General features: G+C 43.6%; 1 protein-coding gene and 1 non-coding gene across 4 annotated transcripts in view; both read right to left on the bottom strand.

Moving 5' to 3' along the window:
* NCAPG2 (non-SMC condensin II complex subunit G2) overlaps nt 1-25895 on the bottom strand; it is a 64124-nt gene that overhangs the window by 29156 nt on the left and 9073 nt on the right. For all 3 annotated transcript variants that reach the window (XM_060305023.1, XM_060305022.1, XM_060305024.1), the window contains exons 6-15: nt 24469-24603; nt 21669-21763; nt 19258-19327; nt 16831-16917; nt 14039-14134; nt 13271-13396; nt 7865-8044; nt 6639-6791; nt 2314-2536; nt 2037-2140 (exon numbers count right to left, since the gene is read on the bottom strand). In XM_060305023.1, coding sequence (XP_060161006.1) covers nt 2037-2140; nt 2314-2536; nt 6639-6791; nt 7865-8044; nt 13271-13396; nt 14039-14134; nt 16831-16917; nt 19258-19327; nt 21669-21763; nt 24469-24603 — 1269 coding nt within the window. The remainder of the gene's footprint in view (nt 1-2036; nt 2141-2313; nt 2537-6638; nt 6792-7864; nt 8045-13270; nt 13397-14038; nt 14135-16830; nt 16918-19257; nt 19328-21668; nt 21764-24468; nt 24604-25895) is intronic.
* Nucleotides 20459-20565, bottom strand: LOC115851968 (U6 spliceosomal RNA). The gene has a single exon (XR_004038983.1). It is a non-coding gene; the product is annotated as a U6 spliceosomal RNA (small nuclear RNA).

Genomic DNA, 25895 nt, shown 5'->3' with positions numbered 1-25895 from the left:
TACAAGCATGAGAGTTTGTTTACAAGCTTAAGATACTGCTTATAAGTAATACGTTTCTAAGTCTTAAATGTTCCTTTTTTAATGATATAATTGGTCACTTTGGATTCTGAAGAAATACCAGCTATATAGCTTCCTTGATAAATTACTTTTTCAAAGACAATTCTAAATAAAGCTCATTCCCAAAAATTCAACCCCACGACGTTTCTAGTAGAATCTTAGGGCAGTGGCGGTGAATAAATCCTTAAGAGCGCCACCACCCATCTAGTTGTAAAATACGGTAACGTCCAGACCCAATCTACGTGTGCCAACCCCAGGTCAAATTAAAATATACAGAAGCTTCAAAATGGAGTAAAGACCTAAATGTAAGGCCAGAAACTATCAAACTCTTAGAGGAAAATATAGAGCACTCTATGACATAAATCACAGCAAGATCCTTTTTGACCCACCTCCTAGAGAAATGGAAATAAAAACAAAAATAAACAAATGGGACCTTATGAAACTTAAAAGCTTTTGCACAGCAAAGGAAACCACAAACAAGACCAAAAGACAGCCCTCAGAATGGGAGAAAATATTTGCCAATGAAGCAACTGACAAAGGATTAATCTCCAAAAGTTATAAGCAGCTCATGCAGCTCAATAACAAAAAAACAAACAACCCAATCCAAAAATGGGCAGAAGACCTAAACAGACATTTCTCCAAAGAAGATATACAGATTGCCAACAAACACATGAAAGCATGCTCAACATCACTAATCATTAGAGAAATGCAAATCAAAACTACAATGATATCATCTCACACCAGTCAGAATGGCCATCATCAAAAAATCTAGAAACAATAAATGCTGGAGAGGGTGTGGAGAAAAGGGAACACTTGCACTGTTGGTGGGAATGTGAATTGGTACAGCCACTCTGGAGAACAGTATGGAGGTTCCTTAAAAAACTACAAATAGAACTACCATAGGACCCAGCAATCCCACTACTGGGCATATATCCTGAGAAAACCATAATTCAAAAAGAGTCATGTACCACAATGTTCATTGCAGCTCTATTTACAATAGCCAGGACATGGAAGCAACCTAAGTGTCCATGACAGATGAATGGATAAAGAAGATGTGGCACATATATACAATGGAATATTACTCAGCCATAAAAAGAAACGAAATTGAGCTATTTGTAATGAGGTGGAGAGACCTAGAGTCTGTCATACAGAGTGAAGTAAGTCAGAAAGAGAAAGACAAATACCATAGGCTAACACATATATATGGAATTTAAGAAAAAAAAATGTCATGAAGAACCTAGGGGTAAGACAGGAATAAGGACACAGACCTACTAGAGAATGGACTTGAGGACACGGGGAGCGGGAAGGGTAAGCTGTGACAAAGCGAGAGAGAGGCATGGACATATATACACTACCAAACGTAAGGTAGATAGCTAGTGGGAAGCAGCCGCATAGCACAGGGAGATCAGCTTGGTGCTTTGTGACCGACTGGAGGGGTGGGATAGGGAGGGTGGGAGGGAGGGAGATGCAAGAGGGAAGTGATATGGTAACATATGTATATGTATAACTGATTCACTTTGTTATAAAGCAGAAACTAACACACCATTGTAAAGCAATTAAAATATATATATATATATATATATATATACAGAAGCTTAAGGTGAAGAAAACTGGGAAAAGAGTGTCAGCAATAATAATTTTTCCTTTGTATTAAATCCTACTCAAACTCCACAGTGAACTACAAAGGATACACAGAAATTCTTTCTAGAAAATTACTTATGATCCTCCAAAATAATTAGGTGAAGTATCAGCACTAAAGGAATAAGTAATTTTATTGCTAAGGTAACGGCTTGTGGAAATAACACCTCTGCCTTGTTGCCCTGCCCTTCTCCCGCGGGAGAAGCACCCGTCCGGGTCCCCACCCCCGTGGCCCCGACCCCGTCCGCGTGGCCCTGTTCCCGTCCCCGTCCCCGTCCCCGTGGCCCAGGCCCCAGCCCCATGGCCCCAAGGCGGCGCCGGGCAGCGGCGGCTCGACTCACGCTCACGTTCTCCTTCCCCGGCTCCTCACTGCCCTCCCCGCATGCACTCAGAGCCCTCCGGATGCAGGCGTTCAAGCAGTGGCGAATCACATGAATCAGCTTTGCTAAAATGTGTGAGACAACCAATAATTAATTTACGTGTATCTTCAACAAAATTTTCTAACACTGAAATTATAATCCCAAATAATTAAAGTGTTACTTTACGGGAACTCATTAAGAACCACACTGAGCACGAAGCAAACACGCCAGGCTCACGGCGTGGGGCGGGGCTGGGTACCTATGTTGGTACAGGCCGTGTGCTCGTGCGCGTGCTGGTAGAACCTCCGCGCAGCCGCATGGTTCATCTGCAGCAGCGTCACGCAGCGCTCGCACCACACCTCTTCGGGCTGGTTCACGGGCAGGAAGGAGTTGAAGATAAGGCCCACCAGGCGCCGAGTGACGGGCAGAGAGTCCGACTCCAGACGGACCAGAATGTGCTCCATGGGGCATATTTTCCAAAACTGTGGATAAAGCACATGTGCAGAAGGAGAGTATAATCAAAAAGGAACTAATTTCTACATTCAAGGAAATTCATCTCAAATGATTATACCAGAATCTGTGACTCTTCCGCAGACAAATTAAAATAAACCCGTATTTTAAAAAGCACTGACACATAAGGCAGATAAGCACAAGGCTGCTGGGATTAATTATAATCCATCAGGACCATCAGTGGACCCTCAAATGACAGTTATGATTATCAGTCTAATAATTTTAAAATTTCCTAAAACACCACAACTTTGGGCCCATTAATATGAAAAGTGAATTTAAACATCTACAACAGGTTTGGCACAGAAAGCTAAAGTGAGTCTCCCGTTTCCCACCTCGGACACAGAGCCACCCCTCACGGTCACCCCTCCCGCCCTCTACTGAGTGCTGCCCGGGTGGCCACAGGCCTCCTCGAGCCGCCTCACAGCCACTGCCCACACCTGCACACGGCAGGACTGTCATGCTGCCCCTCAGCGTAAAAGCATCAAAGTCGTCCACTGCCCACAGAAAAGGGCCAAACTTCTCAGCAAGAAATGCAAAACAAGGGGAAACACCACAGAATAATGGAAATAAAATAGACTCTGACGGTACAGTGTTCAAATCCTGTCTCTGTCACTTGTGCAAACAGTTAACACTCATCTGTGTAAAGGGGACAGCACCACTGACACAGACTTTCCTCAAGGACCTGGTTCTCATGACCGTCCCCTCTCTCCAGGACTTCCAGTGGACCTTTCTCATCAGCACTTAAGTATGCTCCCCGGTCTCCTCCCCCCCACCCCCCACCCAGGGACCGGTTCCCGCCAGCTGCCCGCCCCCCGCCAGCTGCCCGCCTGGCCCTGTCCTCACTCCCACGATACCTCAGTCCACCCTCCAGGTCAGAAGGACCTTGCGCATTCAGACAAACATACTCCCCCTCTCCCGAGGAAATGTCTGAGCATCCGACACTACGACCGTTCCCCGACATGCTCCCGGAACACTTCCATGCGCACACTTGGTGTTTCTGAAATAGTCACTGTAGTAAAGACAAGTGCCGCCCGACAGCCATGCCACCAGCTGAGTGTCAACCCCGGAGCGGCCGGCACAGTGACAGACAGATCCCAAGAGGGAAACCGAGGCACTCAGGAGACCAGGGGCTTCTCAAGCCTCAATACCTCGCAGAGTTCAGACCTGCTGAAACCAATATACCCAAGAAACACTGTAGGTCACAGCACTGAGACTGGATCAAGGGGCAGTGCCTAAAAGAGAGGGTTTTCACATTGGAAAGGTTGGCTCCTGAGCCCTCATGGAGACCAGACGACCTTGAACAGAAACTAGCGATCGGCACTTACACCAAATGCCAAGGTTCCACGGGTTTTTCTTGCAGTGAACATTCCCCGCAAGTCTGCCTTTCCAGAAACTCCCCATTTTAACCTATTTTTCTTTGATTCACTTTTTCTAAAATAAAATGAAGAACAATTCTGATTAGTTTAGGGTTCTTCAATTACCTGAGGTTTTATTTTATCTAAACATACTACCCACAGGTTGATATTAACATCAGACAAGACCATAAACAAAATTGCTAACTGGTGTTTCATTCCTAATGTTAAAAATAATAGCATAGGGGCTTCCCTGGTGGCACAGCGGTTAAGAATCCACCTGCCAATGCAGGGGACACGGGTTCAAGCCCCGGTCCGGGAAGATCCCACATGCCGGGGAGCAACTAAGCCTGTGTGCCACAACTACTGAGCCTGCGCGCTTTAGAGCCCGCGAGCCGCAACTACTGAAGCCCGCGCGCCTAGAGCCCGTGATCCGCAACAAGAGAAGCCACAGCAATGAGAAGCCCGTGCACCGCAATGAGGAGTAGTCCCCGCTCGCCGCAACTAGAGAAAGCCGCGCGCAGCAACAGAGACCCAACGCAGCCAAAAATAAAATAAATAAAATTAATTAATTAAAAAATAATAACTGCATATAAAAAAAAACATTTTTTTTAAATAAAGACGTTTCAATATTAGTAACTGTTGATTTGGCCTAAATCTCAGGTATACAATACTAAAAATGGAGAATCTCGAAACCAACAGTAAACACCTTGAAACCCCCGCACTGACAATGACAATTATAAACAGAAGCCTACTTAACGAAGTTGGTAACTGCCCCTTGGCCACAGGACATAATTTCATCTAATCAGCTTTAATTCTCTACCATGTCATCGTGCCCAGGGCCTTCGCACATAAGATGTGGCTCCTAGATCCTGAGTGCAGCACTGCCAGCGTTCACCAAGGAAAGTAAGGAGGTATATATACCCCTCACTCCTTCAAAGCAATATGTAGGAGGCCAGGCTGCGCCAACGTGCACTAACAACGCAGCACGGCCAGTGTCAGACACTGCAGTGGCACACTACCTGTCACGCCAACCTGCTGGATGATCGACCCCCTTCCTGTTAGCTGCCTCTCCACAGGCCTGTCAATCTCTGACCTTGATTTTCAAGGAGAATTAGCTGGTGCGCCCATAACAAACCTTTCCAGAGACCTCACAGCTAAATCACGCTCTGCCTTGCTTGTGCAAGCCAAGGATTGACATGAAAGAACCACCTCATTAAAACATTACTCTTCCTTTTCTGCTCTTACTACTCCCCCAAACCCCAAACTCTCCAGTCAGACATTTTGTCCAGGTTTTCCCTGTTCTCCTGGGAAGACCCACAAACCTCAGAACACCTGCTCTGCCCACTGCCTCACCAGCCATCACCTCAGTGATCCTCTGCAAACAGCTGCACACTTCAAACAAAACACTAGCGGAAACTCCCGTTTCAGATTCAGAACTACACTTTCAACAGGCTGTTATAACAAAGCCAACCGAAATTGCAGCCCGCCTTTTTATTAACAAAATTGACAGGCCGATTCTAAACTTTATATGGAAATACAAGCGCCCCAAACCACCAAGAGCTCTGAAAGAAGAGCAGAGCGGGAGGACACACACTGCAAGACTTCCTGCCAAGCTGCAGTGAGCTCGGAAGTACGGCCCTGGCCTGAGGATGGACAGGCAGAGTCCAGAAACAGACCACACACAAGAAACTGATTTTCAACAAACGTACCAAGGCATTACAACTGGGCATGACGTGGGGTATCTGTACCACATGGGTCACGTAAAATATTCTATTTTTCTCATGAAAAAAGTTCACAGTTCAAAATTTGAAAAGCATAAAATAATGCGTATCCTCTGCAGCGGTAAGGCCTCCCCAGCACCCTGTCTCTAGACATCCAGTCCCCTCCCTTCGCCTCAGAGACTGGTGCCGATTTCCTGTTTTCTGCCAGGGATGTGTGAGCCGTAGCTGAGCAAATGCACACATATGTTCCCCGTCCTATGGAGCCGGCAGACCCTACAGCTCTTCTGCACTCGCTCCCACGCGCCTCGCTGAGTGGCCCTTCCTCCTAAGTGCGCTCCTCTCTGTGGCCGCATGGAAGCATTTCCTGGCACGAGTGCACCCCAGGGCCATGCGCTGACCCTACGCTGACCGACACGTCAGCTTGTTCCCAAATCCTGGGCCTCGACACAACAGCACTTTAAAGTAAATTTCAGAGAGCTACTGTGCAGAGAAGAAAATTCAGTGTTAGCAAATAATAATGCAGAACCTTATAACTAACATTTTTAGCCAAAAGCTGAACAGAACTAGAGTTAAGGGAAAACACTCTCCCCTCAGTAGTTTACACCAAAATGCACACAAACCAACAAATACCTCCTTGCTTCCTCCTGTAAACGTGGGGGGATGGGGGTCTCATACTCACCATTTTCTCAAGTAATATTTTAAGTGCTTACTGTGTGCCAAGCATTTAAATATTTCAACAAAAACTTTCATGTATAGGATAAAAATATAATTTAAGGTGGGGGCTGCTTGCATTAATGTCTTTCAAAAAGAAAACATACATTGACAAAACAAATAAAATTTTATGACACAACCAACTAGTAGAATATACCAGACACCAACTGGTTTAAAATGCAGTCACTGAAACTCTTGGAATTAAAACTGCTTTGTCTTTTTGTTGTTGAAAATAAATGTACTTATATATTTCGTGTCTTAAGTAAGAAAATCTCTGTTCACCTTACCTTAGCAGCCCTCACAGCCTTAACTTTCAGCAGCATATCAACAAAAGCCACTCTCACTTTCTCCGAATTGTCATGGAGACAGTACTTTAACGCTGGCAGAAGTTGCTCTAATAACGGGTGGCTTAATTTATTATCCAAAATTATCGGCAGGCACTACAAGAAAGGAGAAAGATAAACAGTTCAAAATTAGAACATAAACCACGAAAAGTTCAGGTAAGAAAAATTCAGTTCCATCTTTACTAAAACTACTAGTGAAATACACATACCCACAGAAAATAACTCTTTTCTAACACCTCTTCATATAAAAAGCATATTTTAATGAATTAGTATGGCTTCAGTGCCTGATAATCAGCTCATCCCTTGCTTCATTCAAACAAGCCTGAAGTGGTTACAAAATAATTTTTCGGTGCTTTCTCTGAACTACACTTTAAAGGGTTTTATTACAGTTGAAAGAAACCAGAGGACCCTGAGGGAGAGGCCCCAAAGCTGGAGTCTATGAGTCCTTTTAGGTTCTCTTAACATCCCAGATTCCCTGTATTTCCTGACTCGATGCTGCATGAAAACGAGGGGGCACAGGGCCCGCACGGCTGTGCCCACGCCTCACACAGGCGTCCGAGAGGCCGGCGCAAGCTCAGACCAGACACGCGCGTCTGAAGAGCTGGCGCGCTCCACCACCTCCTCTTTCCATCTCTTAGGGTATACACTTTTATGAGACTTTATATTTTAAAGACCACTGAAATGTTTACAGATGAGCTGATGAATGTCCTGGATTTGCTTCCAAGTAATGGTGTGTGTGGGACAATGGATGCAGCTACAGTGAAACAAGAGCAGGTGCACCCTGAGAACTGCTGAAGCTGGGTGATGGACAAAGAATATTCTGTAGGCGCTTACTTAAAGTGCATAGAGTGACACACAGTACACACACAAAGCCCATTCTAATGTATAAAAACGTTAAACAATTTTAAATACACGCAGCTACTACTCTAAAACGCTACGCCCTCCCCCCAACACATACACTAAAAACTAGTATTATTTCAAGTAGACTATTTTTTTAGAAACCACTTTTCTTTTGCTTTTTTAAAAGGTTACTTTGGATATACAACGAAAATGTCAATAATGCTATATTTATGGAGTAGGACTATGGGTGATTTCTAAATTATTCTTTCTCTGTATTTGAGAACTATTCTACAATAAACAGGCATTGCTTATATAATTTAAAACCTTACCTTAAAGACAGAACAGCGCACGTCAGCAGAGCTCGTGTCAAACGCCAGCTCCTCAGTTACTTTCTTGAGAAGGTCAATAAGAATGGTCGGAGGCAACATCTCCCAGTATTTGGAAGTTATTTTACAAACACCAAGGATCCCTGTGGAACGGACCATCGGATAAGGATCTTCTAAAAGGCTCTATAAGTACAGGAGGGAAAGAGCCTTAATTATCTTATATTAGTTCGTTTTTTATCAATATTGGCTTTACACACGGGTACAGTGGGCAGTCACAACCTAACAGACGTTTCAAGTCATAGAGTCACACACAGACTCGGGGATCTTCAGTTTCTTGTCGTTTCTGCAGCCGAGTGTTTAAGGACATCCAGACGCAGGTTGTGCCTTACTTGCCAACTCTGTCTGCTGGACTCTGCTGACAGCAGGGCCCCCGACACAGGCCCTGCCATGCAGAGGGACACTCAGGGACTTCGGTCAGTCCTGTGAGACACAACCTATTAAACCACTCTCATGAATTTCCAAAATGCTGTAATGCACTAAGCCCAGAATAAAGGGACCCTGCTTGTAAAGAACCGATCCAGGCAGTGGGCGTCCGGGGTTGCTAACAACATTAAGTGGCGACGACGTTATGCACCCCTGATGGACGGACACAACAGCCGTGGAGCATCTAACACAACAAACGTGACCCCAGTCAACTCTCTGTTTAACCAACTTACAGGAAATACAAAGGGCAGAGGCACGTATCAGTGACAAGCAGGCTAGGTTCTGTGGGAAATGAGAATAATTGGGCTTCCTCAACAACAACAAAAGCAAGCAAAATAGAAAGAACAAAAGAGAGAGGGAGAGGGAGTGACTGCTAAGTGGGAACTGATCGTCCAAGAGATGAACACACACCGGCCGACCACAACACAGGTCTCATCCGGACACAGACTCAAACAAAACTGGAAAAAACATCACTGAAATGTCACTGAAAAACAATGACTGGATATTTGATGACATCAAAGAATCACGATTCATCTTACTTTAGTTGTGCCAGTGGTAGGATTATGCTTTAAAAAAGGGTCCCTGGGGCTTCCCTGGTGGCGCAGTGGTTGAGAGTCCGCCTGCCGATGCAGGGGACACGGGTTCGTGCCCCGGTCCGGGAAGATCCCACGTGCTGTGGAGCGGCTGGGCCCGTGAGCCGTGGCCGCTGGGCCTGCGCGTCTGGAGCCTGTGCTCCGCAGCAGGAGAGGCCACAACAGTGAGAGGCCCGCATACCGCAAAAATAAATAAATAAATAAAAATGAAAGTAAAAAAGGGTCCCTGTCTTTTAGGGATACCTACTGAAGTAATTAGAGTTGAAATGCTTGCTCAGATCTGCTTCAAAACAGGGAAGAGGAAACCAAGTGGGCCCAGGTCAGTATCACCGGGACTGTCTGGGGGCACATGGGGTTCACTGTACAAGGCCCTCTACTGCTACATGTGAAACTTTCTAATTCAAAGTTTAAAAACAAAAATAACCCTTACTCCATGACTAGACCAAAAGAAGGCCGAGCTGGGGATGAGTAAGTACTTCCTTCCTCTCCTCCCTGGCGGTGTTGCAAACACCAAGGGGTCCTGCGGGAAAGAGCAAGCAAGGGACCGCTCCACATACCGCAGGACAGAGGGCTGCAGGCGGACCCTGCTGAGCCCACACAGAGCTCAGACCAGCCCCAGCCCAGGGTCAGGACTCGGCGGACACAGGGCAGCTCGGGCGTAAGCGACCTGCCGGGAAGGTCTCGAAACAGACGCTGGGGGCCAGGTGCACAGGAGAGCCAACAATAACTCCACAACCTCCACGAGAAAGAAGAAAGGAGAGGACGCCACGCAGCAGGAAAGACCCCTCCTTCCCCACCCAGGGACGGTGCGCACCAGCTGGCCTGTTCCTCACGCAGAGCCCAAGGGGAACCCCGTCTGCTGACAAGCCCTGTGCATGGATGAAAAACCACGGCCAACTCAGCAGACAAGGAAGAAGCTACTAATACTCAGCTCTGCACAACCAGAGAAAACCCAGGCCAGCTGCCTCTTCAACCCAATCCTTTATTCAAAATAGGGATGGAAAAGTGAAGACGACAGGTCACTTGAGAAAACAGTGAGGAAAAAAGATAAACTAAATAAAATAAAAAACAGAAGAGAACATTAGGAATTCACAGGTTTTAAGGCTTTTGTTTTCTATGAATTACTTCCAACATTATTCCTCAAAAATAATTCTGGATAATCACCTTGCAACACACAGTCCCACAGGAGTCAGGGCCCACATCTGTGTCTCCAATCAATCACACTGTCACCAAGACGAGGGCACTTGACTTGTAAAGCGGTTTCTATGAGGAGAACCACTGCACCTCCCAAACCACAGGCATGCATGGAGGCCTCGATCTGCCACCTCCAACAAGGCCTCCCTCCACTCCAGCTGGAGAAACAGCAGAGCAGAAAGCGTGCAGGACACAGGGTCAACGCTGCCCTCCCTTCCTGGACTCCCCCCACCCCGTCCACCCCACGAGACCTGCTGCCCCCTACTCAGGCCCTGATCCAGCAGCGTCATGAACTCACCGCCAACCCACAGGCCAGACTGGCCCATGCCTATCCCTGTGTGGTCCACAGGGCGTGAGAATGGTTTTTCACTTCTGAATGGTTGGTAAAAGGAATAATATTCTGTGACACGAGACTATTACATGGAATTCACACTGGTGTCTGTGGATCGGTTTCATTGGAACAAGCCACCCCTGCTCCTCCCTGTACACGTGTGGCCGCCTTTGTGCCACAGCGGCAGATGGGACAGCTATGACCACGTGGCCCACAGACCTAAAATCACTTCTGTCTGGTCCTCTACAGAAACAACTCCTGCTCTTAACTACTACTGTTTTTAACTTAACTACATTGCCCTGCTTCATAAAAGAAGTTAGAAACAAACAGACACTGGAAAGTAGAAAAGAAAAAGATTAAGAAGGTTCCCTTTGTCTAAGATTCAAACCAATGGACTGAATTTCACGCTACAGCAGCAGAAAAAAATCAAAAGATAAAGGAAAACATCCTTAAAGTTTCAGATACCCTCGACACTAGAAAACAATACAAAATATTTTGGCAGTCCTGGAATAAAATGATTTTGAATACAAAATTCTCGACCTGGACAAACTGTAAACTGTCACAGAAAAATAAAGAACATTTTAGGGCTCAAACAGTTAGAGGCACCTGCCTCCCCAAGGACGCCCTGCGGCAAGGTAGGACCCACCGAGACTCTCTCGGCTCTCACACTCGCTGGCTACCATCACCCCCTCAGCACGTTCACTGCACTTCCGAAGGTGATTCCAGGCTTCCAGAGGACCTGCTGCTTACACATGAGCCTTTCCCTATCAGTTTTCATCCCAAACAAGACTTAGAGTGGAAAACCTGTTATTGCTGTTTTAAATCTGTTTTGACAGTGACATCTCATTTTTCTTAGATTGTTGACTAAGTTTTGCTACCTGAAAAACATAACCCTATCTCCACTAAGACATATGCAACTTTAAAAACTAACTATAACATGTACATGTATAATATGTACATGTTATATTATACATGTACATGTATAACATGGTTTCTACAACCTACCATTTTTTTAATTTAAAGGAATTATTTAGAATTTAATATTTCTTGTTCTGAAAAAAAAACACTTAAGTGACTTTGACAATCTTTTAGTGCTTTTCTTTCCTTAAATTCGAACAAAATAGCATGCAATAATTTTTATTTTTTAAATAGTTAATAAAACAAATACAAAACTCACCGTGATTAATCCGAATATAGACTGCTCTGAGTTATAGAGGACTGTGTGTGACAGTTACAACCCTTTACATATTTTAATGTCCTTTTGTACAGCTATAACCACTGTCATCTTAGGGCTAGGGATTGAGCTAAATGCTTTATACACAAATTTTCACTGAAACCTCATCACAATCCTATAAAATATTATTCCCAGATTTAAAGAAGAACCAGGACTAGAGAGAGAGGAAGTAATTTGAAAGAGATCAGACTTCTTAGGTGGGAACCGGCATTCGGAACAAAATGCCTGACCCCACGCTAATCACTGTGCAAACTGCCATCTGCGGGCTGACAGGTGGCCCCAGTCCTGCAACGTCGTCCTCGTATACAGTCAGGTCAGCGGCTGGGGCCAAGCAATCACTGTAGGCAAGTAACACAACGGGTCCAATGTAGGAGGGGTGGGAGCTGGGCCACCGCCACACACTCCATCTTTGCATTCAAATGCAGAGACTTAAACACTCAGGCAAAAACAGAGGTGGTTCATAGATTGGACACCTGCATTGAAAAGAGCAAAAGTTTTTTCATAGTTTTATGGCTAAAAGCTACCAAAATCTAGTTTTGGTTTGCCCAACAACATCTTTCCACAAAATTAACCATGATCCTCAAAGGGACTTGTAAATAAACATACATGTAGGTGAGGCACACATGGCAAAATACTAATGACTGTCCATTTTAGGGGTGCGTGTGTCTGTGTGTGTGGCTGGGTGTTTATGCATGTATATGTGAATGCACATATGTGAATGCATGTGAAGAGGTAAGTAGACACATACTCATTATACTATTATTTCAACTTTCTGCATGTCTGAGATTTTTCATAGGAGATCAGAAAACAAACAAACCAGAGGAAGTTTTTAGGGCTGCTACGGGTAACCATCATCATGGCATTTTTGCTATCACCTCCTAAAATGTTATTCTACTAACTAGGACAATACGTAATATTTCTTAGCTTGTGTCAGGAGACCCTGCAAATGTAAAGGGCTGTAGAGAAAGAAGCAGAGGCTCACACTCTCCCACCAGGTGAAAAGATTCGAGATACCCCTTGGAAATAAATGTCGCATCCTGATGTCCTAACGTCTCATTCGAAAAGTCAGTCATCTGAAAAACATCCATTGCAACAGGCGTTACTTGCCTTAAAACATAACCAGTGTGTGTTTGTTCACAACGCTGCCACACAACTTTACAGCAGGCACTATCACCGTGCCCGCTTCACAGATGAAGACAGAAAAGTCAGTGCCCAAACTTGCCCCAAGCTTCACAGCTATCAAACGAGGGATGGAATCAAACACAGCGTCTGTCCTAACCACTGTTACAATGTCTCTCTGCTAGGGTGACGGGGACAAATCGTAAGACGCTTAAAACTACCCACAATAAACGACTAGATGTCCTAAAGGAGACTGAGAGGAAGAGGAAACAGATTACGAGTCCACACTGTCACAGAGGTACCAGGGAGAGAATGGATTTCCTTGAAGAATGTCAAGATCTGGAAAGTCTGCCATGTGGGGTCAGCACAGGGCAGTTACGGGGGGATGGCCAGGACCCACACGAGGCCCAGATAGAGCTGAAGGCTTAAAGAGCTCGACCACATGAAATACATACATAGAGTTCTTCAAATTGTTTCTGAATTTCGCTATCCATCTCAATGGCATTAAAGTTTGGATCCCTGATAGGAAATGCTTCAACAAACAGCAGTGCAGCATTGGACCGGACTTCCGAGTTTCTGGCCTGGAATAGTTGAAAGAAGAGTTTCAGAATCCAAAGAGCGAGCTGACATTCAAAGGCTTCAGTGTAGAATTCCTAAAGTAATGCTTCTAGTGTCTCAATATAGACTTATCTACAAATTAAAGACAACTGTAACATTTAAACTAACCAAACTTGTGAGACCTTCCTTAAGTGAAGCTGAACTCCCAGCTCCATGTCGACAGATATTAAAAGATGTTTCCTTGCTTCAAAGCCCATCTTGTGTCATTAAGAAACAGTGACCATCATGTCCCGCTCCCAACACCAGAGTCACCTGTGTTGAAAATTACCCATGTGCTCGTCTGACCACTCCTCAGAGTGCTGTCATCTTGTCCCCCAGTCACCAGCAGGAGGTCCTGAGGACCAGGACGGTACAGCCCAGCTCTGCCGGTTTACTTATTAGCATGTCTACCCTCCTTCCAGCTGTGCAGTCTGCACTAAACCAATTCAGATTCCCAGTTTAAGAAATGCTTTTAATAAAAGAATAAAATATTCACCCGAAATCTCACAGCATTCCCAGCCTCGAGTCTTACTTTTAGTGCCTTACTGCAATTCTGAATTAGAGTACGTGAAACTCAAAAGCATAATTAGCATTCTAAACAGAGAGAGACTATTTAAGACGTGTACCTTTAATCCTCTCCAAAGGATGGGCTTATATAATCTGTAAAGCATCTCTTCCACTCCCTGCCGAACTTCCTTTTGACGATGAAGATAACTCAGAACCTAAGAGCCAAGAACAGAAGAACAGAATGGTAACATTGGTGTTTTCAAAAAAGCATCTAAGATCCTACTTTGAGGAAACAACAGGGAGCATAGGCTGCACCTTATTCATAAGTCTTGACAAATCTTTCTAACAGGAACCACAGTGGAAAGACATGCTGACAGCACGGAACATGGAAATCATGCAAAAGGCATCTATGGTGGAGAGAAAGACCCATGGCCTTGGGCTGTACAAAGGTTTGGGTTCCAGCTTCTACTCTTCTACCAGTAGCCACAAAACCTCATAAAAAGTCACTTACACCTCTGACCTTCAGGGTCAAATGAAAAAGGAGTCAGCCTAAGTGCTTTCTACAACCCATTCTGATTCTACAATGCACTGGCTACAACCGTCTTTTGTTTTAAGAACCTATATTGGGCATTCAAAAACAGGATATACAGTCAGCCCTTCATATCCACAGATTCTGCATCTGTGGATTCAACTAAGCCTGGATAGAAAATATTTGGAAAAAAAAAAATTCCAGAAAGTTTCAAAGCAAAACTTGAATTTGCTGCGTACTAGCAACTATTTACATAATAGTTACATAGTATTTACAACTGTTTACACTGTATTGGTTACTGTAAGTAATCTAGAGATGATGTAAAGTGTACGGGGATGTATAAGGCTCTGGAGCATCTGTGCATTTGGTACTCAATCCCCCGCAGATCCCGAGGGGTGACTTTATCTCAAACAGGTGTCACTGCCTAGTGATCCTTTCCAGGAGAAACTTAACTTAGATGTCAAGTTCATCCCCAAACTCATGGATAATCAGAAAACACACTGCTCTTTTAGCTCCATCCCTTTGTTCTCTTCTACTCCCTTTTAACCAGCCAGAATCTTCCAGCAACTCTTCACAGACTCCTGCCCCCAACAACAATCAATGTTGCCTTTTTCCTTAATTCACAACTCTTGGAGCTAAAATTATATTAATGAAAAATGGAAAAAAATTTTAAATTAGGCTATAAAACTACAGACTATACTTTAAGCAAACTTGAATCAATTTTGCCCTAAAAACTACAATCTGGGGATTATCTTTTTCTAATTGTTAATTTTTCATTTAGGAGATTTTAGTCTATCATTTGTTTTTCTGTGTACAATATTAATTTGTTATCAATGGTATACTCACTTCATAGAAAGCTTTTAAACAGCTGTACTGAGATACAATTCACATACCATAAAAGTCACTCTTTTAAAGTGTATATAGTTCAGTGGGGTTTAGTATATTCAGAGTTGTGCAACCATTACTACTACCTAATTTTAGAAGATTTTCATCAACGATATGACGATTTCTTACTTTCAAATGACTCCTAAGGTATTTCCTGAAGCTTCTTTCAATATAGCAATAAAATGACTTATCAGGTAAATTTGGTATTTATCAAAAAAAGGATTTGAGAAAGAAGCTATAATGTGTTATAAGCAGTAGGAACAATTACTTGGAGTCCAGGAATACATTTCATTTGAAAAGTGAAATCTAATATTCTGCCTTTCAATTCCTTCTGTGCATTTTTCCATAAATTTAACAAATGATGATACCTATACTTATAATACCTTAATCACTCACACTATCACAGCAGAAAATCAGGTATGAAAAAGTCTTTAGTTATTTGGTCCAAGAGTGAAGCAACTACATCACACATCTGTACAGTTTAACATGACGTTATTCTTTACGATTAAATAGAATCTGAAATGCCAAATCATACACATGAAGTAAGTGACCCCAACTGTCCTACAGCTTATGAAGCACCTGGGGCTGTGTGTGTGCTGGGGGCTTGGAAGGGGCACGTGGATATATTTATCCCTGGTTCTTTATCTTTGGATAATGCAAAGTAAATCATCAAAAACATAAAAGAAATGTTTTTTGTCCATTCAAACTTAATATAATTAGTAAATTTACGTCCTAGAAATAATAGTTTCACTATACAAAAAAATGAAGAGGTAGCCTTTCTTCCCTTAGCTTGACACACAGTTGCCAAGACTAACAGAAAGCAAAGAAGGCGTCGCCCCTGGATTAGGGCACTGACCAGCACCACAGACCAGACCTTCCAATTCCTTCCCCAGGGTCACTGTGATCAGCCAACTCCTGTCAGTGTAAAAACCACACTGACAGCAGAGCCCTGTTTAGTCAGTCCAGGGTCACTGTGATTAGCCAACTCCTATCAGTGTAATAACCACACTGACAGCAGAGCCTTGTTTAGTCAGATCACGCACAACATGAGGATAAAATCCATATCCAAATTCTGAGACTACCTTTTAAAAATAAAATTGTATCAAGAGAAACTATCACAGCATTTACTCAATTTGGTTTGCAGAATACAAAGTGGAAATGTAATGTATGAGAGTAAATAACAAAAGATAATCTTGAATAGCCTTTCTTGGAAACAGTGGTAGCGGCAGTAAGGAAGTGACGATTCTATGCATTTTTATGTCGAATAATTCAATTAAAGTTGTTTGAATAAAGTTCTGATGTCTTAACAGTAGACCTTTGTTTTCCTAATCAAAACTTTGGTGGCAGGGTAAAAGTCCCAGGTTCCAAGTATCAAGATTCTGAGAAATCCTTTTAACGGATGCCTGTGAAAGCTTAACAAAATTTCACAAAAACAATTATCTGAAAACAAAAAAGATGAGACATGATTTTCAAAAGTGCTGTGAGAGTGTGGCTCACCTCGCGCACTCTGGTGTGCACTGGAGACTTCCGAGGAAGGTGGACCCCATGGTACAAGAAGTCCTGGATGCAGCCATTTTCGATGGCCTGCAACGACACCGAACGCGAGAACTTGGGTGAGTGCATTCCCACAGACGGCAGGACAGGCATTACAGTGGTTAGAGCACAAAAGGACCGTCTGATCTGTTCATCTTCTATTTCATGAGGGAAAAAGCCTGGATCCTTTCATCAGAGCTTTTCGACTTTAAGTCTACACCTCTTAGAATTCCTTTCATCTTCATATACCAAAGAGAACTTTTAGTTTCCTTTGTCTTATTTGATGAAATATCACATTTGTGCTAAATAGCAGGGCACTGGAGCCTGGTTCAAGCCAGACAGGGCTCAGAGACTGAGGGGGGCTGGGGAGCACCCTCTCCTGAGTCATCCTGATAATCTCAGAAGACTGGATATGTTCCAAGAGCCCCCCCAGAACAGACAATGAACTACCTCTAAGGTGGGGGCCATGATTCCAAACTGACCAAAACACCACCTTTCAGGGCTGCCACAGAGAGGGGCGGGGCAGGGGCGGGGATGTGGCAGCTCCTCGTTCAAGCCAGGACTGTGAAGGCCTGGTGTGTTAGCCTGCATTCTGCCTCCATACCCAGGATTCCATGGTTTTAGGGAAGGAGATAAGGAAAATTTGCTACTAACATTTTTACCTCTTCTCCATTAACTTTGAACTGTCTGACTTGCGATGACATAGGAGACACACGGCACTGCCAGTCAAGTATCTGGGCCACAGAAGTTGACCCCTGAGAGCTAACTACCAGAACATGGACATCCTGCAACTGACCCAGGCTTTTCAACATTATCAATGGCAGACATTTTTTTTTAAAGAGAAGAGTGAGGAATGCTCTAAGAGGTTTAAATGCTGTAACAAGCAAATGCAATTGGGAGACTTGCTGGATCCTGATTCCAAAAAAAACTATAAAAAGACATTTTTTAAACAAAGCAGAGAAATTTAAATATGACCCAATTAATTTTTTAAATCCGCAGGAATTATTGTTAATTTTGTGAAGTATGATAATGGCACTGTATAACCATACTTTTTAGAGATGCATACTGAAGTACACATAAATAAGGTGTCACGTCTGGAATTTGCTTTAAAAACTTGAAGGGACAGAGGGAAGAGAGGGAAGGGAGTGAAGCTGAGAAGTACAAATTGCTAGTACTAATTTGGTACAGATCTAGTCAAAATTAAATTTTAAATTACAAACTCCTATTTTTTAAACCACTATTGGAGAAAAGGGGAACAAATACTCCTTCCTGTGAACAAGTTTCATGCAGTAATAAAGCAATGCAAAAAATGCATAACAATTGTCCCAGTTCTGCCATTTCTCCAAAAAATTATACACTGTAAAACTATTCTACAAGTTGTCAGCAGGGGAACAGAAGTGGTAAGTTTTAGTTTTCTAGAAGTAGATGTCAGTGATAGACCCCAGTATAGTTAACCAAAGCTTAAGCTGGGCAGGAGAGCAGAGTGGGCAGAAATCAACTCCAAACATCCGGTGGTTAACCTCCCCTCTCCCCACCTCCACCAGTCCAGGACCTGCTCCCCCAGGAGGAAAGACCCCTTTATGACTTAAGAGTAAAAATTTTACTCTCAGAAGGAAAAAAAACACATCTAAGAACCTAGTATGAGAAAAACATAAGGGATATCAGACAAAGACAGTTTCTTTTGATTTTCTTCCAAAAGAGCCTGTGAATGTTTAATTGTGACTGTGAATTACACAGCCAGAATGTAGGTGTTATAGTCATTAAAGGTTAGCTGTATTCAAACACAGTCTTTAAATTCTCAGATGATGTGAAAGAGGTGGCCAGAGGGTACCGAGGAGCACTGGCCAGAAGAAACAGGACCCAAGCCACAAACACAATTCTAAACTTTCTAGATGCCACATAAAAATCAGAAAAAGGAAAAGGTAAACTTGTTTTAATAATATATTTTGTTTAGCCCAATATATCCAACACACTATCATTTCAACATGCAATCAATATTCTTTTTTAAATAACCACGAGATATTTTACATTCTTCTTTTCCCACACTGTCTTCCAAGTTTGGTGAGTTTACAGCCCATCTCAGTTTGGACTGGCCACGTTTCAGAGGCCCGGCAGCCACATGTGGCTGGGCACTACAGGTCTAGAGCTGCCAAAATGCCTGGGGCAAAAGTCTTGATTCCACTCAAACTACACAGCACAGTGAGTCACGGCATCTTGAGGCTGTGCTCAGGCACGGACGTGGCCTTGAATGCGCGTGGAGGACGCTCACCACGGGCTTTAGTGTGACAGACAAGCATCAGCACAGGTTTCAAATGGCCCTACTGCAGCTACTTATTTAGTAACCAGAACACAATAAAAACGTTAACATTTCATAAAACGAAAAGGAAATACCTCTAATATTTTCCCTGAAGCCTTTTTCCAAGCTCTGAAATAAACTTCTGCAATGTGTACCATCAAAGATCTAGAAGAAAAAATCAAAAAATTTTAATGCAAGTCAGAAGAATTATATTTTTAATGTGTATCATTTCAGGAACTCTCCTCTCCTAGGGAAGAAGAAACTGTTTTGGACTAGTGCTTTGCAAAACAGAGATATGTTATCCACCTGCAGCAGAAAGTAGAAAACAAAAGTCCAGAGAAGGAGGACTGAAATAGCAAACCATTTCTTCCTTCTCAGTCCGGCTTCCCCAGAACTTTATTATTTCCTATAAAACTATGACACATAGCCCAGAACCAAATCCTTAAGTAAAAAGCCTTTAAATATAAGTACACTTTTTGACTTGAAGTCATTTTGGACTTTCCGGACTAGTTCGCTCAGGTACAGGGAGCCCTAAAATACCAGGGTTGACTTAGATCCATAATTAGGAAAATCTGCTGGTTCAACCTAAACATTCTGCAAATGAGGGAACAGGAGAAAGCATTCTAGTAAACAATCAGAGATCCAGAATCACATCCCGGCTCAATACTTACACAGCTGCCTGATGTAACCAGGCCCACCTCAAGAGTTTGAGGATTCGGTTTTTTTTTTTTTAGATTCCATATATATGTGCTAGCATACAGTATTTGTTTTCCTCTTTCTGACTTACTTCACTCTGTATGACAGTCTCTAGGTCCATCCACCTCACTACAAATAACTCAGTTTCGTTTCTTTTTATGGCTAATATTCCATTGTATATATGTGCCACATCTTCTTTATCCATTCATCTGCTGATGGACACTTAGGCTGCTTCCATGTCCTGGCTATTGTAAATAGTGCTGCAATGAACATTGTGATACATGACTCTTTTTGAATTATGGTTTTCTCAGGATATATGCCCAGTAGTGGGATTGCTGGGTCGTATGGTAGTTCTATTTTTAGTTTTTTAAGGAACCTCCATACTATTCTCCATAGTGGCTGTATCAATTTACATTCCCACCGACAGTGCAAGAGGGTTCCCTTTTCTCCACACCCTCTCCAGCATTTATCGTTTGTAGATTTTTTGATGATGGCCATTCTGACTGGTGTGAGGTGATAACCTCATTGTAGTTTTGATTTGCATTTCTCTAATGATTAGTGATGTTGAGCATCCTTTCATGTGTTTGTAGGCAATCTGTAAAAAATATGGAACACTTCACGAATTTGGGTGTCATCCTTGCACAGGAGCCATGCTAATCTACTCTGTATCATTCCAATTTTATTATACGCGCTGCCAAAGCAAACACAAGGATTTGGTTTTAAAATGCAGCCTCGGGCTTCCCTGGTGGTACAGTGGTTAAGAATCTGCCTGCCAGTGCAGGGGACACGGGTTTGAGCCCTGGTCCGGGAAGATCTCACATGCCGTGGAGCAAATAAGCTCGTGCACCGCAACTACTGAGCCTGCGCTCTAGAGCCTGAGAGCCACAACTACTGAGACTGTGTGCCGCAACTACTGAAGCCCACGTGCCTAGAGCCCGTACTGCGCAACAAGAGAAGCCACCACAATAAGAAGCCCGTGCACCACAACGAGGAGTAGCCCCCGCTCACCGCAACTAGAGAAAGCCCGTGCGCAGCAATGAAGACCCAACGCAGCCAATAATAAATAAATAAGTAAATAAATAAATAAATAAATAAAAAATGCAGCCTCCTTCAGCCCCGGAGCAGATTAAGTACTTGGCCGTGAATCCAGCAGATAGCTCCAAATGCTCTCAGGGCCCAGAGGCTGGGAGCTCGCACAAGGGCATGCTTCCAAGCCCCTTCCCCAAGGGCTCTTCCCACCAACCACATAGCTCAGTCCACGGGAAACTGCACAGTGCACATTACGTCCAAAGGTATCAGAAGTGCTAGTGACATGGGCTTTACTATGATTGAAGCTGAAATTTAACTGGTAAATAATTTGACTATTTAAAGAACTACCACAAAGTAAAATCTTAATTTCAGTGTCACTACGGAAACAAAATGGTTTCCTATAGCAAGGAAAAAAAATATCCAGTGATACAACAGTACATAATAAATAATAGTTTAAGAGATAATTTTTTAAGCTTCTAATGCATTAATATAATTTAAAAGTCAGGTCACTCGGGCTTCCCTGGTGGCACAGTGGTTGAGAGTCCACCTGCTGATGCAGCGGACACGGGTTCGTGCCCCGGTCCAGGAAGATCCCACATGCCGCGGAGCGGCTGGGCCCGCGAGCCATGGCCTCTGAGCCTGCGCGTCCGGAGCCTGTGCTCCGCAACGGGAGAGGCCACAACAGTGAGAGGCCCACGTACCGAAAAAAAAAAAAGTCAGGTCACATAGAAACTTTCAAAACCACACTAAGCACAAAATATTAATTACCCTTACTACTTACTTTTGTAATCCTTGTAACTGGTTTTTAATGGTCCCATGGATCATTTTAATGAAATTTATATTCCAGTTGAAGAGAGAACTAAGAAATCTTCTTCCCTATAAATTAAAAAAATAGAATACAATGTTAAAATTGCAACCAAATAAAAAGTTCCCAGGAACCAAAAAACAAACATTCTTTGAAAGTGTAGTAACACTGAAGTTTGCTACACCCAACAAGGAAGCATCCATACTTCTAAGTTAGAATCTACACACTGAAGCTGCACTCGAGCACAGTGCTTCCGGTGGCAGCCCTGTGTGGGGATGGCGGCGGGAGCCTCGGAGGGACCGAGCTGGGCAGCAGCAGAAGGTGGGAGGCTCCCCGTGGAGGGCGGAGCAGCAGGCACCTCTGGGCTACTCCTATCCGACCACAGGGTGACCCAGATAGCTACCCCACAGCCCAGTAGTCAAGTTAAATGATGCATCAGCACTTCACTCTGGCTCTGTCCTGATGTCTCCACAACCTAAAATCAAAGAATGCTTGAAATCTAGCATCTTGGGGTGGGAATGGAACTGAACATCACTTCATTTCATCTTTTATAAACGACAAAACCGAGGGCTTATGAAGTTAAGAGGCTGAGTATTTGCCAAGGTAGAATCTTCAAATACATATAGTCCCCATATATTATATGTAGTTATAAATGTCATACATATATCATGTAATATTAATTTTTATGCATACTACTAGATTACACATGTGAACCTAAAAAGGAAGATTATATTTACTCTCTACAGGGGGAATAAAATACATCTGCCCAGAGTTTGCCTGTGAAGGGCACCATCACCTTCTCACTGCTACCAGCACACCAGTGTCTGGAGTCCTACAGACACACAACACACTTTGATACAAAAGGCAGGGTAACCATATGCTTGCAACAGGTAAGTTTTTTAAAAAGTATTTACTGGGACTTCCCTGGCAGTCCAGTGGTTAGGACTCTGCGCTCCCAATGCAGGGGGCCCAGGTTCAATACCTGGTCGGGGAACTAGATCCCACATGCATGCCGCAATTAAAGGTCCCACATGTGGCAATGAAGATCCCACCTGTGGCAACTAAGACCCAGTGCAGCCAAATAAACTTTAAAAAAAAGTATTTACTGGAAGTAACTTGCCAGTAGAGTAGAGAAGAGATTTATTGTTTACCAAGAATGACTGGAAACTGACATGACCAAATTAATGACTGATAAGGAGACTAAGTTTAGATATCTTAAATTCAAAAGAGCACATCAATTTAAAAAAAGAGAGAGCTTTAAGACACACACGTATATATTTATGTCTACACCTGCACATATGTATGTGTGAGACAAGCACACTTCATCCACTGCTATGTAAAAGTCAATATAAATAAAGTCTATTTATCTGAATCCACTCGTAACTTCTTTACTCTCCCAAATTTCACAACCCTGGGATACTCAGGGCAGAGGCCATGCATCCAGCGTCTTCCCAACAATGATGATGGGAGAGTAGCAAGAGCACGATCAAGGCACTTCCTGTCCTGCAGGCACTAAAAGCTCTATGAATGGCCTCGTGTGCCGCTCAAGGGAATCCTGGGAGAGGGCACCTGCTGCTCCTATTTTACAGAAGGAAATACTTAGATTGAAAGGAGTGTGATCAAGGTCACCATCTACTCAGTGGACAAACAGGGGTCTGAACACAGACTTTCTGACCCTGAGAGCTGAAGGTCTTGGCCAGTGTGGCCAGTCATCTGGTACAGCCCTTTAACCTCGCCAGCAGAGACTGTGCGTGGGGAGTGGGCAAACTGGGGTCAAATCCTTCGCTCCCCTGGCCAGTTGTGAGGGTGAAACCTTGAGCAAACTCTTCATTTAGGGCCCCCCCCTCCTCTGGGAGGTCCTTCCCCACACATCCTTCGGGGGGGTGACAACTGCCTCCTTTTGCCTCCAATCAGATCTGTCAGGCCACAAGTAATCAGAAGAAGGCTACATTCTATAATAAAAAAATGGGCTTTGCATCCCCGCATGGAGATACAGTCGATCTACAACAACTACAGAAAACTCCTAAGACAACGGACCAACATGTCCAAGAGAACCAGACAAGCCACTCTGCAATTTTTAATCCTCTGGTAGCCACATTAATAAAAGTAAAAAAGATTAAATTAACTTTAATAATATATTTATATAGTCCAATATATCCAAAGTATCATTTAAATATGTAATAAATATATAAAAATTATTAGTGAGATATTTAACATTCTTTTCCCATATTAAGTTTCAAATCCGTGTGTAGTTTTCACTCAAGGCCACAACTGGACTGGCCACATTTCATGAGCCTGCTCAATAGCCACATGTGGGAGTCACCACCAGTGGACAATGTAGCACTGGGCCAGAAGTCTCTCTTTGGATTTATTGGATGGGTAGGAAAAAGAAACCAAGAATACTGTGTGATGATGGGTTTGAGTTATATGCCAATTAACCTGGAATTAGGGCAGAGGGTCAGATCCATGGGGAAGTGCTTGCTCAACCTTATTTTTATTCATTTTTAATTTAAAATGCAATCATGGTTCCCCCAGGATTCCCACAGCCACCTGTTACCTTCTGATTTAATGATGAAATACGCAAGGACTTGGAAAACGTTTGCTTAACACTGCCATGCAGTAAAAATGAATTGCAAAAAATACAATAGCTCTTGATAGTTAAGCTGACTCTTTTATTAATACACTGAGCATGATGCAAACAGCAAACACATGAACTTAAGAAAAACTTCCATTAAAAAGCAGTTCACAAACACACCAAAAAAGAAAAACCATTTACCTCTTCTTTTCTGATATAATGAACATTTATGAAGCACTCGAGCAGCATGTCTTTAATTTCTCTACTTTCCTCCAAATCATAATCAAAGCAATATAAAGCTTGATGGATACGCCATAGCCGACAGATGTCTGCACCCTGGGAATGACATGAAAAGAAAAACGCCTGAGTTTTTCTTTTTATAAAGGGTAAGGTCACATTTCAAAATAACTATGAGACTATTTTGTATCATCAAAAAAAGAAATAATGACAAGAGAAAACGTCTTAAAATTTGCACATGGAGCTCTAGAGAACATTTTCTTAAAACCTAGGCAAAAGCAAGCAGAGACGTTGACAGACAGTGCTGCTCGCCAGTTTTGTGCGACGAGGATGAGTCTATGCTGGCCAGTGTGGAGCATCAGCCACGGCCGGCTATGGAGCAACTGACATGGGACTGGTGCCACCGAGGAAACAAAGCTTTAACTTTCTTAACTTGAAATGTAAATGGCCCTGTGTGGCTAGCGGCTACTGTGGTAAAGGCACAGGTGTAGAACATAAGGAAGACGTTAAATAGAGTCTTGATTTAAAAGCTGAACAAAAAGGGCAGTGAAAATGGATTTTAAAAAGGCAAACCAGTGATGGCTTAAGGCTAAGTTCTGACACAAACCAGGATTTTTCAAATCACTCCTATGGCCAGCAGAGAAAGCCAGAGCACTAGCTGAGGACATGGCCAAAAATGTTCTTTTCTGCCATATAACTGACTGCTCCTGGGAGACCACAGTGAGACGGACTCTCCCACGGGTGGTAAGAACGGGACCAGCTGCGAGCTTTACAGAAAGCTGTTGGCAATGTGTACCAAGAGCTCCAAGTCCAAAGCCACTGACCTACAAATTTCACTTTGTAGGTACCTTTGTAGGAACCTGTGACAAGTAAGTAAAGATGTGAGGGGGGCGGTCAAAGAGAAATCCCCAAAGATCCCTAGAATCACAAGGGTCACCTTGGCTGTGGGATTATGGACGATTTTTCTCTTCCTCATTTTCCCTCTTCTTCATTTGCCCAATTTTCTAAGATGAACATAAGTATCTGCCATTGTTTGATCAGGGAAAAATACTGCTCTTTTTCTGGATTTCTGAATTGTATACCAAAGACTGAAGGATGAGAAACAGCCCAAGTTACACTCGACCCTCACCATGCCCTCTGTTGGCCCCGCCGAAGCTTCCTCAGGCCTGGGCTGCAGTCCACAGCCCCACCCTGGCTGCCCTCCTGCCCAGCGCCCCCTCGGGTCTGCAGGCCCTCCCTGACCACCCCACCCCCTTCTGTCCTTCCCTGAGCAATTCCCACCATGGGGACAGCCTCTCAAAGGCCACATACCGAGGAAGACGGGGAGAAAGCCTGCGTACGACCACACGTGGAGCCTCTGCCCACCCTCGACTGCCCACCTCTGAATATCC

The sequence above is a fragment of the Globicephala melas genome, chromosome 9, assembly GCF_963455315.2.
Source record: "Globicephala melas chromosome 9, mGloMel1.2, whole genome shotgun sequence".
Classification (NCBI taxonomy): Eukaryota; Metazoa; Chordata; class Mammalia; order Artiodactyla; family Delphinidae; genus Globicephala; species Globicephala melas.
This window is presented reverse-complemented; position numbering and strand designations above follow the sequence as displayed.